The following is a 13,775-nucleotide window of genomic DNA, read 5'->3' on the forward strand; positions in this document are numbered from 1 at the left end:
GCCTGGAATTAACCCAGGTGTCTCGCTCGCAAGGCGAGCGCTCTAACCACTGAGCTACATGACTCTCGGTGTTTAAAGACGACTACCACCAACAATAATAATCCTCGATATTCGATATAGCGCTTTTCACGTCTTCCAGACGTCTCACGGCGCTTCGCCGAGCAGACCGCAAAGTGAATATTGACCGGGTGGGTATATTTTCGTGCGGGGCGCGCGGGCAGCAGCGAATAAAAAAAAAACAACCGCTCGATGGGAGCGAAGGGTGACCCCAGTCGATTACGGGTTAATCATTTCGAAGGAATTATTATCCCGTTCCCAAGCCTTTTTGGAAATCCGTTTCTTTTTGTGGGGGGGGGGTAGGGGGGAGGAGGGAGAGAGAGAGAGAGAGAGGGAGGAGATTATAAATGCCTTTCCCCCCCCCTCAACCCCCCCAAAAAGTGGAAGAAATCCACTTTAAAAAGCAGGGGGTGGGGTGGTGGGGGGGTGAGTGAAATAAATATTGGGGGCAATAAATAGCTCCAGTGAGTGAGTGAGAGAGAGAGAGAGAGAGCAGGAAGAAGGAAGGAAGAAGGAGAAGCAACATTGTAGCCACAGAGGCTGCGACTCCCTGAGAGGGGCGTTGAGAGTTGGTTTGAGCCTCGGGGGGACCTCCCGGTGTTTAATTGCAACGCCTTCTGGTTCCGCACAGACCCCCCCACACCGACAGGTCTTTGCGGTCCCTCCTCTCTGGCCGCCCCCATGTTGTCCAGGGCAGTCGGGCCGGGGCTGGGGCTGGGCTCAGGCTCAGGTCGGCCATCCTGCAGACCCCGTGCCACCCGCGCGCCGCCTCCACCGGCACCGCGGAGTTCAAGGACCCCCTCAACTACCGGCACGGGGGCCGGGTCCGGCCCGCCTCCCCGGGGCACTCGGCGGCACGGAGCGAGCAGGTCTACGAGCCAGCTACAGGTGCAAAGCGGATGGGTGGGGGAGGCGGGGAGGGTGTGGGGGGGTTGGGGGAAGGGCGTGGGGGGAGCGGGGGGTGCGTGCGGGGCAACGCTGCGTAAGCCAGCGCATCGCGTGCTCACAGTAATAAGAGCGCGGATCCCGCTAACGCCGCGCCCGCAAAATAAATGCCACGGTCACGCCACCCTGCGGTTCCTGTTTTAGCGCCTTGGGACGCCTCGGTGAGGCGATAAGGCGCCATAGCGAATGCAAAGATTATTATTACGATTATTATGATAATTATTATTTTTATCATGTTTGCTCCCCCCCCCCCCCCCCCCCCCCCCATCCCCGCTGCAGGATCAGAAGTTCCCGCTTGGTTCCAGACAGTATTTTCTGCAGAGAATATTGCAGAGCAACGCAGAAATTCTTAAATTCGGTCTTAATTTCGAAGTTGCTTTCTCGTAGGGTGTTGCTCATTATTTCCCCTCCCTTCTGTTGACAGCCTGGCCCTGGCTATCAGCGGACTGCTTTTATTGACACTTTTCTCCCACCCTCTGGAAGGCTTTTGGATAGACTTGCACAGACCTACTATCGCCCTCTGGAACTCTTACAGAATGGGCACTCCTCAGAGTTGGGAGCGGCCTATTTGACTGTAGGGTGACGTCAAGATGGAGTCTGATTCCTGCCCTCGGCAGTCTCAAGTAGAGATCGTCGGATAGCAGTCCCCACTCTTGAGACTACCCACTGATACTTGCTGAAAGTTGTGGCTTGTGGACACTGGGTGGGTTTGGCTACAACAGCTCCTCCAACCCCCGATGGTCAAGAAACCAGCCAACACTTTCTGTAAAAACTTGTGTACATTGGACAAGTTAGGAACCAGTGTGGAAATAGGACAGTTATTGGCCAAATGCAAACCTCTAGAACAGCACTGACCAAAGAAAACATCGCCCACCAATCTACAGACTCTGAATAGGATCAGTTAGTGAGTGGAGTAATCTTATGGATTATGATTGGATTTGGGATTTGAGTCCACAAAAGTAGCAAAGTTGATGGGTCTTTGTTTTTGATGTGCCTCAGGACTTATTGTTTGCTTATTCTGCTTTCGTAGGTCGTGTGATATGCAACTTGATCTGTTCAGGACAACAGGAAGTAGAACTTGCGTTGCAGAGTGCAAAGCGAGCTTATGCAACCTGGAGCCGCCTGTCTGGATTGGAAAGAAGTCACATCTTGCTTGAAGCAGCAAGACTCATAAGGGTACAGTAAAACTGGCAGAAATCCTTCTCTTCATAAATCGTATGATCACCTAAGTCGTACATGCACCCAAGTCCCATTCAATTTCCGATCAAAACCGCTTCAATTTCTTTGCACCAGTTGTATCATCTCCTAACTGGAAACATAGTCTTGATCCGTCACCGCATGCACACTTACTGGCTGCAGTGATCAAATGTTGCATGTGTACTTACCAGCTGCATTGAATTAATAATAATAATCCTTGCATTTTAATATAGAGCCTTATCACGTCTTCTAGACGTCTCAAAGCGCTTCACAGAGTATACTGTAAAGTGAAGAGTGTATATTTGTGGGCGAAACACGGCAGCCAATTGCGCACAGCAGTGTCCCGCAAACAGTCACGGATTAAAGTGACCAATTTATCATTGTTTCTTTTACCTGAGGGATTATTATCAGGTGTGTGGAGTAAGGAAAACTTGCTCAAGGTTTCGCCCTGCCGGGAATCAAACTCAGGTTTCTTGCTTGCGAGGCGAGTGCTCTAACCACTGAGGTACAGGACTCCATGTGCAGAATCAAGCATGCAGGGTAGATTTTTCATTAAATCGGATTTTATCCGATTAAACTAATACAGTTTGTTGCAACTCGGACTTCCCGTAACTCATATGAAATGTTATGACCCGACTGATACGACTTACGTGAGTTTTGCTGTATTTGTAGCTGGTTATTTTGAGCAGGAGATTTGTTCTAAAGATTGCAAATGTATGACTTAGGAATGTTGTGCAGTTCATTCTTCACTTTTTATTTTTATTTGTTGCCTTGCAATAAAATGACTCCACAGAGATTACGCTGTACAGTATAAGCTAGTTTAACAATAGGACATTGTATAAGATGGGTAGAGTCACAGAAACTGTGTCAACTGATGAAATTGAGCTCGAACAGTTCAGGAGATTGAACCAGAATGGATCTTTGACCCAAATGTTTTTTCTTCAACTGTTATTTTGACTGTTTTTTAGATGATTTTAAGCAACGGATTTAAATCGGAGGACCTATTATAGCATTTAAAATCGATCTGGGTCTTCTTGCATACATAGAGGGAGTGTTCAAAGATGTTTGATCATTGTAAACCCAGAAGAAGGAAATGTGGTCTATGGAGAGCTCCTCCCCAGAGTGGGCTGGGGAGTACTGCTTCCTGCAGTAGTGGCCCGATAAATTGAGGTTAACCCACTCTGCCCCCACCCTCTGGAACTCCATCCTGTAGCCCCACCGTCTTGCCCACTCCCTTGCCACCTTCAAGACCCATCTCAAGACCCTCTTCTTCGACCGTACTTTCGATCTCCCTGCTTCCCAGCGCCTTAGGACGTCCTCCCGACGTGAAAGGCGCTCTATAAATGAAATCTTGTTGTTCCCCACCTGTCCTCCACCCTCCCCCGCCCCTACTGCCATGTTTGTCTAAAAATACAGTCACAACAGTTTATCGTGTTTATATATGTGAAACGCTTTGAGAAGTCCTCCCGACATGAAAGGGGCTGAATCAAATGCAAGGTGTTCTTTTTGTAATGTGAAACTCTAGTGGAGAACAAATTGCTGCTAGCATCAGGATTGTGCTGATGTTGCAATTTCAATGCATCACCACTGGTTTCTTCAGTGATTTTGAGGGATCTGTTGCCCCTAGTGTGCTGTGTAAGTAAAACAACACAATGAAAAAGTGTGAACATTTCCCCTTCAAGTCAAAATATATACGTTTTGCTCACTTCTACCTTTTCCTCTCCTGAAGCCTGAGAATCATTTTGATGTGCAGCTCTGTGGGAACTTCAGAAAAGTACAGTATCTGTTAAGTCGTTACTTATAACTTTTGTAGAATTAGTGCGTGCATGCATGCACACACAAACACATACACATGCTTTACAACAACAACTTGCATTCATATAGCACACTTCACCAGGGTAGCATCCCAGAGCACTCATAGTCCAAGCATTCAATTAATGTGTTCAGACGCCATTCATGTAGCTAATTACAAACTGGTGCATCAATGCGTCTGATCTGTAATCTACTCAGCTGCAAAATTGTTTATAGACAATTATTGTTACCTATTTTAAAAGAAAATCCACATTGTTCTTTGTTTTTCCCACCTTAAGGACAGGTTTATGCATGAATCTCTCAGTAAGAAGACTGCAGGAGAACGCCCGTGGTCGAGATACTTGGCTCTTCTCTTGTATCTTGTAACAGTGGTAAAGGTTTGGGGCAGGTTCCTTGACTAGCCTCTGAGCTAGGCTGTGGGACGTAGGAAAAGGGAAATATTAAATGGAGACGGAAAGGGAAAGGGGGGGGGGGGATGGGTGGAGAAACTGAAGCTTTTGAGACAAAGTAAGGAAATAAGAAAATGTTGCTTTGTCCCATTGTTAGTTGCACAAATAATTTATTAAAATGTTCTGTCTTTTCAATACAGGAACAGAGAGAAGATCTGGCGATTGTAGAGTCTGTCAATACTGGGAAACCAATCTATGAGTCCAGAATGGATGTGGACACTGGCTGGCAGGCCATACAATACTTTGCTGGTACTGCTGCAACACTGGGTGGTAAGAAACCCTGAAAAATGGAAGTACAAAGCCTCCTGGAAACATGAGCAGAGCAATGTTTTTTTAAAAAAATTCCCTGCTTAAATTTTCTCTCTTTTCCGTGAGGTGCTTACCGCTGGGGAGACGGTTCAGTGGGTGCTGGCTAGTCACCTGTGCCTCGCCCAAGTGGTCATACATCACGTGTGAGCTGGGGTCATGTGTGTGAGCCTGCCCTCGCACAAAAAGCAATGTTCAGTTTTGGGAGTGAGATGTGGGAGGAGAGAGGGAGAGATTGTCACAAGAGAGATTGTTGTTTTCTTCTCCTTAGTCCAAGCACACTAAGGCCAGCTATGCAACCTCCTGCTGCCAAACTTGCAAACGGAGGATAGAGAACATCAATTGAGTCAAGATGAAAGATGTTTGACTGAAGTCTCTTTACAGAAATTGGACCTTTATCAAGGCCAATTCTGCTTGACTTTGTTTAATCCTCTTTATCTATTGAGTTTTTCCTTCTTTCCCATAACAAAAACAGCTGAACAGTACTGCACTCTGCCACATCGTGGCATCAAACTCCAAGTAATGCAGACACTTAAATATTAAATCATAAAACATAAATGACGCTCCCGCACCTCCTTCATTTCTGCCAAAGCAAGCTGGCATTTTCTGTTTTACGTTTATTGCTGTCTTTCGTTTGTTAAAAAAAATACCAATGACTTTTTCTTCTCTTCTGTGGGTGGTGGTTGGTTCTGGGGCGCACTTTTCTCCATTTGCCAGGAGCCGTTTCTCTAGTGTTCAGCCTGACTCAGTGGATACCACTCTTGCTTCTGAGCCAGAAGGTTAGGGGTTCAAGACCCATATCTCACAGAGGTTCTTTGAGGTCATGGTCTAGACAATCCAGTGTAGTGCTGGGGAAGTGCCTCATTATCAGAGGTAATTATTATCATAATCAAGTGCCATCAGCATCCTTCGGATGAGACTTTAAACCAAGGTCCCTTTTGCCTGTTCAGGTGGATGTTAAAGATTCCATGGCACTATTTGAAAAGAGAAGGGAGTTTTTCCCGTTGTCCTGACCAACAATTCACCAAATAAAATTGGTCACTCACTCCATAGCTGTTTGTGGAACATTACGGTGCGCAACTATCTGCCGCGTTTCGCCCACAAACACACAATCAATCCACTTTACTGGATGCCCTGTGATGCGCTTTGAAATATCTGGACCGCGTAATAAGACTCTATAACGAATGCAAAGATTACTTTAAATATACCACTACTCAAAAAGAGAAGGGAGTTTCTCCTGGCCAACAATCCCCCTAGATAAAGTTGATCGTTCAGTTCATGGCTGTTTGTGGGACACTATATGCCCAAATTGGCTGATGTATTTGTCTACAAATCAGTCACTACACTTGACAGCAAATTCCTAGAAAGTGCTTTGAGACGGCACAACAGCAGGTACAGCTCTGCAAGGATTATTGTTATTATTTCTAATCCCTTTTATTTCCAACCTTCAGGACAACACATTCAGCTTGCGGGAGGATCATTCGCTTACACGAGGAGGGAGTCCCTTGGCGTGTGTGTGGGGATTGGCGCCTGGAACTATCCTTTCCAGATTGCCTGTTGGAAGTCAGCACCTGCGCTGGCCTGTGGTAAGGACACGTAATATCTCCTCTGGTTCTGTTCCTAATTTTATTTCCTCTTGTGAGGAAACCAATCCTGTTTCTTAAAACAATAAAAAAAATCAATATGGATTGTTTACCCCTAGCCCCCCTCCCCCTCCCTCCAGCCCAGGTCAATGTCAAGTGTTGTGTTTTGCAACTGATTCGTGAAGCTATCAAACATTAACATTTGTTTCTACTTTGGGGGGGAAGGACTTTCACCTCCCTCTTTCAGTTGCTCAGTGAAAACAATGTTCTTTTTATGTGGCTGCAGAAAGCCGTATCACAGTGGAAACTGTTCTACATTGCTGAAGCTTTGACGTGCAGGGAGAAGAGGAGAGACACAATTAGCTGAAGCTGCGACGTTCAAAGGCTGTGTTTCTCAACCGCACACCGTGTTTGTCATTCAATTCACCAGAAAAGAAAGAAAGAATTAACATTCATAATGTCTAAAAATCTCAAAGCGCTTCACAGTAAATGCTCTGTTTTTGTAAGTGGGCTCTTGAATCGACTGATCAATATTAAGGGGGTAAAGTTTCGCGGCATTTCTGAAAGGATTTGTCAATTAAGAAATCCACACGTTCGTGACGCTGCCCTGCTGGAGCGCCACTCTTAAATTGCTCAAACTATTTTCAGAGTGACGTACATGAAGTAGGTAGTAGAAAGAATCCACACTCGGATTTCCTAAATAAGAAATAATTTCTTAATTAATAAACGGACCCCTATATTTCCATGGCTCTCTTGCACAGGCAATTTCAAATTCCTATACTATGGAAGAGTCCTTTGGACACATTATTAAAATAATCTAACAGTGACTGTAAGGAGCGATGTAAAATATTATATCATTTGTATTAGCCTAACCATGATGGGTGCTCATCACTTTTATAGCCAGGCTTATCTGCAGTCTAAAAATTCACAGCTGACTAACATATAACCTTAGGAAAACACTTTAAAGTTCTAATTTTTAGCTTAATTTAAATTTTTTTATTGATACGGTACAGACAACACTTATACCACGTGCCCTTAGGGAATCAAACATTTCCTGTCATTGGCTTTGATTTTATCACTAGGAAACGATTTAGGGTTTTGTCATTTAGGTGTTCTTCACTGTGTAAAGTTAATTGCATGCTCTGCCTAACCGCTAACCACAGACAGGGTTATCACTGTTGCTGCTAAACATATCTGAAGAGAACTGAGTACTCAAGACGATGTAGAAAAGGGAATGTCCTTCACCGAGCTGGTGCAATACTTATTAATCTATGGATGTTACTCCAGTATATAACACATAAGTCTCCCCACCCCATCCTGCATCTTTTATTATCCTTTTATTCACCAAAGATAAAATATACAAAAGTACAGTAAGCGTAACTTTCTGTCCTAACAGGAAACGCCATGATTTTCAAGCCTTCTCCCATGACTCCTTTAACTACAGTGATGCTGGCTGAGATCTACACACAAGCTGGAGTACCTGATGGGCTGTTCAACGTGGTTCAAGGGGCAGTAGAAACAGGAGAGCTTTTATGTAAACACCCAGCTGTAGCAAAGGTTTCCTTTACTGGCAGTGTCCCTGTTGGAGTGAAGGTAAAGCCCCCTTCCGTCCACCCCTCTTGATTCCAACCCCCAGCTCAGGTACAAACCCTTAACTCTCCTTCCGACGTGAAAGGCGCCATATAAATGTAATTTATTGTTAAAGCGGTGAAGACAGAACCAAGCAGAATCTGGAATAGCTAGGTTACAAAACTACATACGTACTCCAGGCAAAGCAACTATTGTATTACTGCAATTCCTATTGAATTGGTTAATTGGTTTTCTAACCACTTGGGGCAACATGTTGATTCTTCAAATTGGAATCTAATTTGCTGTGTTTCTTAGCTATTAGTAATTTTGCCAGTCTCTGCTCAGGGGGAATTGTGTAAACCACAAACCCAGCAGCAATCTGAGGCAGCAAGGTCCCACAAACAGCCCTGAGGTGAAGGAGCAATTTATTTGGAGGACTAATGCCCAAAAGACTATTAAGTAGTCCTTAATGTCCACTTGAAGGGACAGGGCCTTGGTTTAACATCTCAGCTAGAAGATAATGTATTGACAATGTAGTGCTGCACTGGAATTACTCAAATTCCAATGTTGGGCTTGAATGCACAACTTTGAGCCAGAGGCAATGCTCCCTTCTGAGCCAAACTTACAATTAAGATAATTAAGAACCTTGAACCTTGAGCTACAATCGTGAAATTCTGGTAAATTCCTTTTTTTTACTCGTAAGGTGACAGTGTCTTATCCATGCAACCATATTTAACAACCATCTCTTTCGCTCCCTCTTTGCTCCAAACCTAGATCATGGAAGCATCAGCAAAGACGATGAAACACATCACAATGGAGCTTGGTGGGAAATCGCCGCTTATTATTTTCTCAGACTCTGATTTGGAAAATGCAGTGACAGGTGCCATGCTGGCAAACTTTTTAAGCCAGGGAGAGGTATGTAATCTGTAGTGAATCCAGTTTGACTAGTCCTGAGTCAGTTCAGATTTGCTCTGTGCCTCTTTTGGAGACCATTTTTGTCTCCCTGAATGCATTTGATTGCTTTCTCCTGGCACTGGGTGCAACTCAGATCAAATGCAAGGATTAGTATTATTATTTCATAGGTTGACAGGAATAACAACTTTATTAAGCACTTTTCACATAAAATAAAATCCATAAAACATTTGGCAAAAAGTAATGGTGGACCTGAGATGGGAAAATGAGAGATTTAAAAGTGTGGACAAAGACATAGTCAAAAAGGTGTGTCTTTTGGGAGGATTTTTTTCCATTAAAGTAGAGATGGATTTAACAAGGCAAGGCTTAACAAGATTTTGTAAGAGAATTCATGGGGCCTGAAGGCATGGCCATTGATTGTGGAGCAGAGTGGTCAGTGAGCCAGAAGAGTGAAGCATATTGGACCAGAATGTAGGACTGGAGAAGATCACATAAGTGGTGAGGTCAAGTATGTATAATCTTTTTTTTACAAATAATATTGCAAATATATTTTTAATATATATATTATTTATACAGATGTCAGGTTCTTTGTTAACTTGAGGAGAATGGAAGTGATAGTGGAGTAGAAATAATGTTTACCGGTGCAGTAATGATGTATCTTTTGTTTCAGGTTTGCAGCAATGGCACCAGGGTATTTGTACAGAAGAATGTGCTGCCAAAGTTTGTGGAAAAGGTTGTGGCGAGAGCCAAAGCAATGAAAATTGGGGATCCTCTGTTGGAAGATACCCGAATGGGAGGACTCATCAGTCGACCACACCTGGATCGTGTGCTGTCCTATGTGAAACAGGCCAAGGAAGAGGTATGAAGGTATTCCATCAGTTCTGGGTGAGGACAGTTGTTAATTTTTTGAGTTGAATATCAATGTACATTGAGTTGAAATGTTTGGAACAACCACAACAACAAAATTACATTTGTATAGCGCCTTTCATGTCGGGAGGACGCACCAAGGCGCTGGACAGCAGAGTTTCGGAAGTCCAAAAGGTACTAAAAATTTAGATTTTGATTCCAGTCCCTCATTTGTCAACTCTGAATAGATACTGATACCTCATCACCTCAAATATGTGTTCTACGTACATGTACAGAGAAATTATGGTTTTGTTCTTCCTTACGATTGACATTCAACTTCGAAGTTGTTTCTTAAGGGGATGAGTGGGAGGATGAGCTCATCAATTGGGTTGGTTTCCTCTATGGAAGGAGTAGGCTGGTATGTACATTATACATAAAGCAAGTGGAGGTGGGAGATTTGTGACAATGTGTGAATGTCACCTTCCAATCACTGGCAAAGGCAGTACCAAATGGCTCGGTTGGTAAAATCGCTGCCTGGTGTGAAATTGAGTGAAACAGCCCTATGAGGTCCCAGGATCCATGCGGATTGTTTGCTGAATAAGCTGATCTCAGCCGGGGTAGCAGTACTTGTGCTCACAAGTCGATTTTTGATTTATGTTGTTTTGGGCATTAGATCCTACTTTGTCTGACACTATCTTGATTCTCATTTTATAGGGAGCAAATGTCATGTGTGGTGGAGAGCCTTTTGTTCCTCAAGATTCAAAATTGAAAGGAGGATATTACATGTCTCCCTGTGTTCTAGGTACAGTATTACTCCTCACTTAGCCACCTATTTCAAGTAATTACTGCAAAAGAACGTAGAAACACTCCTAAATGTTTGAACCATTTTATTGGTGTGGATTGATCTTTGTAGTCACAGAAAACACCCGTGTTCCTTGAGTGGTTCTGGCTCTCAATTAAACCACTTACAAGGTTTGAAATAGAAGATAAATGAAAGTGATTCCACAAATTAATCTTAGTATTGGTCAAAAATGCAAACCTGTCTCTCTGTTTGGGACAGTGCTATAGAATCATAGAAATTTACAGCGTGTGTTCATTCAATTTCATTGCCTTGCTTTATCCCCATACCCCTACAAGCCTCTATCCCTCATATACCCATCTACCTCCTTCTTGAATCCCACAATAGACTGCCTCTTCCACTTTATTTGGCAGGGTATTCCATGCCCCAACAGCCCTGAGTTGGTCTACGTTCCCTTTATACAGCTTTGGGTGGCAAACCAAGTTTAGTTTACTTTGGCAATCCAAATAACCATAGAAAGAATAAAGCGTAATACATAATACCCTTTTATGCCATAACCAAACTATCTGAATAATTGTAGTGAATTGTAGTGAACTCAGAGGAGCATGATTTACACAAATTAAAGAGAGTATTCTTGCAGTGTTGAAATATGTCAATTGAGTAGCACAGTGCCAATGGAGATTTTCTGAAATACAGGCTAGGCTGAAAGGTGTGTCCTGCTGTAAATGTATGTTTAGATAAGATACTGGTTAGTACAGTCATTACATTTCTGGAATTTTGCCTCCGATACAAAGGTGAAGCTTAACCATTTTTTATTTGCTAAGCATCAGCATTTTTAAGTCATTAATTGCTTATTGTTTTCTTAGTGCTATTGCTCTTTTGCTGATAATTTCACTCAATACAAATCACCTTCCTTCAGATCACATGCTCTCAGCCAATGTACACATTCTTCATCGCATTATCAGGCCTTTGTATTGAGAGGTACAGGCTGTTACTTCTCCACACTGTGAGCGCAACCCTTTCCCACCCCATCCCCCCATCTGCTCCCATACACCTACTTACTCTTGCGTGCTCCCTGCTGTCTGGGATAACAGTGATAGGATAAACCTCCAGAGAAGGAGAAGCAGGTCTTATGTCCTTTCCTATTGACTGGAGAATGCTTCCTGCTGACAGAGAGGAAAAGCCTTCATTGAAAAATAATGAAATCTGTATTTTCTGTTGTGGTGAAAACGTTTATAATAATTAACAATCTGTGTGTACAGGAGACTGCAGAGATGACATGACCTGTGTTAAAGAGGAAATATTTGGACCAGTTATGTCAATCCTGCCGTTTGATACTGAGGAGGAGGTTCTAAAGAGAGCGAATGATACTGAGTTTGGTTTGGCAGCGGGGGTCTTCACGAGGTACATCACCTCATGTTTTTTCAGAGAATGAGACCGTGCTTTAACAACAACAACAAAATTACATTTGTATAGCGTCTTTCACGTCGGGAGGATGTCCCAAGGCGCTACTTATTTCTTTATTCTACAGTGAGTTAGTTGAGGGGCACTCTCCTACACATATTGCATGCATCATTTACTCTTAGCAGAATAACAAGCTTGTGTGGGTTTAACAGAGTTAAGAATTACATCACATTGCTCTCTGCTTGCGTGCTTTCCTGTTTAAAACCAATCTTTCACCCAGTAGCCTTAGTCTAATTTGTTTGGCTAAGCATTGTGTTTTCTCCATTAAGTCACTAAATTCTTCCAACGTGGAAGTATTTTATCTCTCTTGTTAAAGATCGAAACCCTTTGGAAACAGCGTTTCAGTTAAAAGCTCTGTAGTCAGGAGTGGGTTCAACAAAAAGTTGAGTAAGTTAGTTTCTGGGCTGTACAGGTGATCAATACTCTTTAAAAAGTGCCCAGAGGAGTTTTTTTTTGATGAATGACGGTAAATATTTTTTGCACTTCGAATTTAGACAAAGCTAGCAGATAGACATCAGAAAGCAGTGAGCTTGCTCAGCTTGCCTCCCTCTTTGACTCGGGCAATACTACAATGAACAAACATGCTGTTCGGCCCATCATATCTCCCCCACAGGAACCAGTTAGTCCAACCATATCCTTCCTGCTCGTTCTCCAAATCTTTTAATGTCTGACATCTGATTCTGTTTTATAATGATTGTTGGGGAGCAGTGAGATTTACAAATTAGTTGCATAATTTCCTGTTTTTCAGGGATCTTGCTCGAGCTCATCGCATAGCAGCTGCTTTGGAAGCAGGAATATGCTTCATAAACAACTACAATGTCAACCCTATTGAGATACCTTTCGGAGGTTACAAAATGTCAGGTGGGAATAACTTCTCCCACCTTTTCGGGATATTAACAGTGCTTTTTGTTTTAAAGAAAGAAGTCATTTTGAGATACCTTTTACCAATTTTAAAACCAATTTTTTTTCAGGGTTTGGAAGAGAAAATGGAACGGCGGCACTCGAATATTATTCGCAGTTAAAGAGCGTTTATGTGGAAATGGGAGATCTGGAAAAAATAATCTGAGGTCCGGCAAAATTTCCTCCTTTAACGTTTGTTCAGCGTGGAGATCAAGGTACTGTGGCGTGGGATGAATGAACATTTCTAGTCGATATCCTATTCTTGAAAATTATGAGACGTTAACCATGTATTACTGTGTTCTGAATCTTCTGATTTGGCAGTGCGCAGAAAGTTGTGGACTGTGTACATGGTATCCTGCAGTTAGTGCAGCTGAAGGCTCAAGTTATGTTGACTCTGTTTGATTGCATTTGGGCCCATCTATTAAATGATCGGTATTGTTATTTACTCTGCTGTCTATTTCCTTTTGAAACCATTGCATGTTGTGTAAGCTGATTTTCTTCTACTTGACTCGTCAGGAGTTTAGGTTGAAAAGAGTAAATGTACGTTACATTTTCACACATCACAGACTGTGACTCACAAGCAGAGGAGCTGAGAGTTCAGTATCCCCCTTGCTTAAACTTTGAACTTCAGTCAGGTAAGCAGAGCAGGAGATACAGGTGCTTGTGGTTCATGGTCATATGCTGCACACATTCACAAGACTTTAGACATTTTGATCAACTCAATTGACAGGTACTGAAGGAACAGTAAATGGAGGCTGGGAGGTACAACTCTGCTTCTAGCTTTTTTTCCCCAGTTCTGCTATTTAACTAGGGGTGAACAGCAACAGATGCACTGGCAAAGGCTCCTCTCACATGTGGGCCATAAAAGACATAATGGTTTGCTCCAGGAGTGCATCCAACAAATGATGCTCTTATTTGTGTACACTCTACAGCAAA

At 43.1% G+C, this 13,775-nt stretch overlaps 1 protein-coding gene across 1 annotated transcript; it reads left to right on the forward strand.

The window, feature by feature from the left end:
* Positions 1-671: 671 nt before the first annotated feature.
* Positions 672-13,284, forward strand: aldh9a1a.1 (aldehyde dehydrogenase 9 family, member A1a, tandem duplicate 1; the record flags this gene model as incomplete). Its single annotated transcript, XM_007895637.2, has 11 exons — positions 672-945; positions 2,033-2,178; positions 4,601-4,730; positions 6,218-6,352; positions 7,746-7,942; positions 8,693-8,833; positions 9,501-9,689; positions 10,391-10,478; positions 11,738-11,879; positions 12,688-12,800; positions 12,911-13,284. Coding segments are annotated over 11 exons (1,650 nt in total), but the record flags the coding sequence as incomplete, so codon positions are not given.
* Between the last annotated feature and the right edge of the window lie 491 nt (positions 13,285-13,775).

This window comes from Callorhinchus milii, unplaced genomic scaffold (genome assembly GCF_018977255.1).
Source record: "Callorhinchus milii isolate IMCB2004 unplaced genomic scaffold, IMCB_Cmil_1.0 Scaffold5, whole genome shotgun sequence".
Lineage (NCBI taxonomy): Eukaryota > Metazoa > Chordata > Chondrichthyes > Chimaeriformes > Callorhinchidae > Callorhinchus > Callorhinchus milii.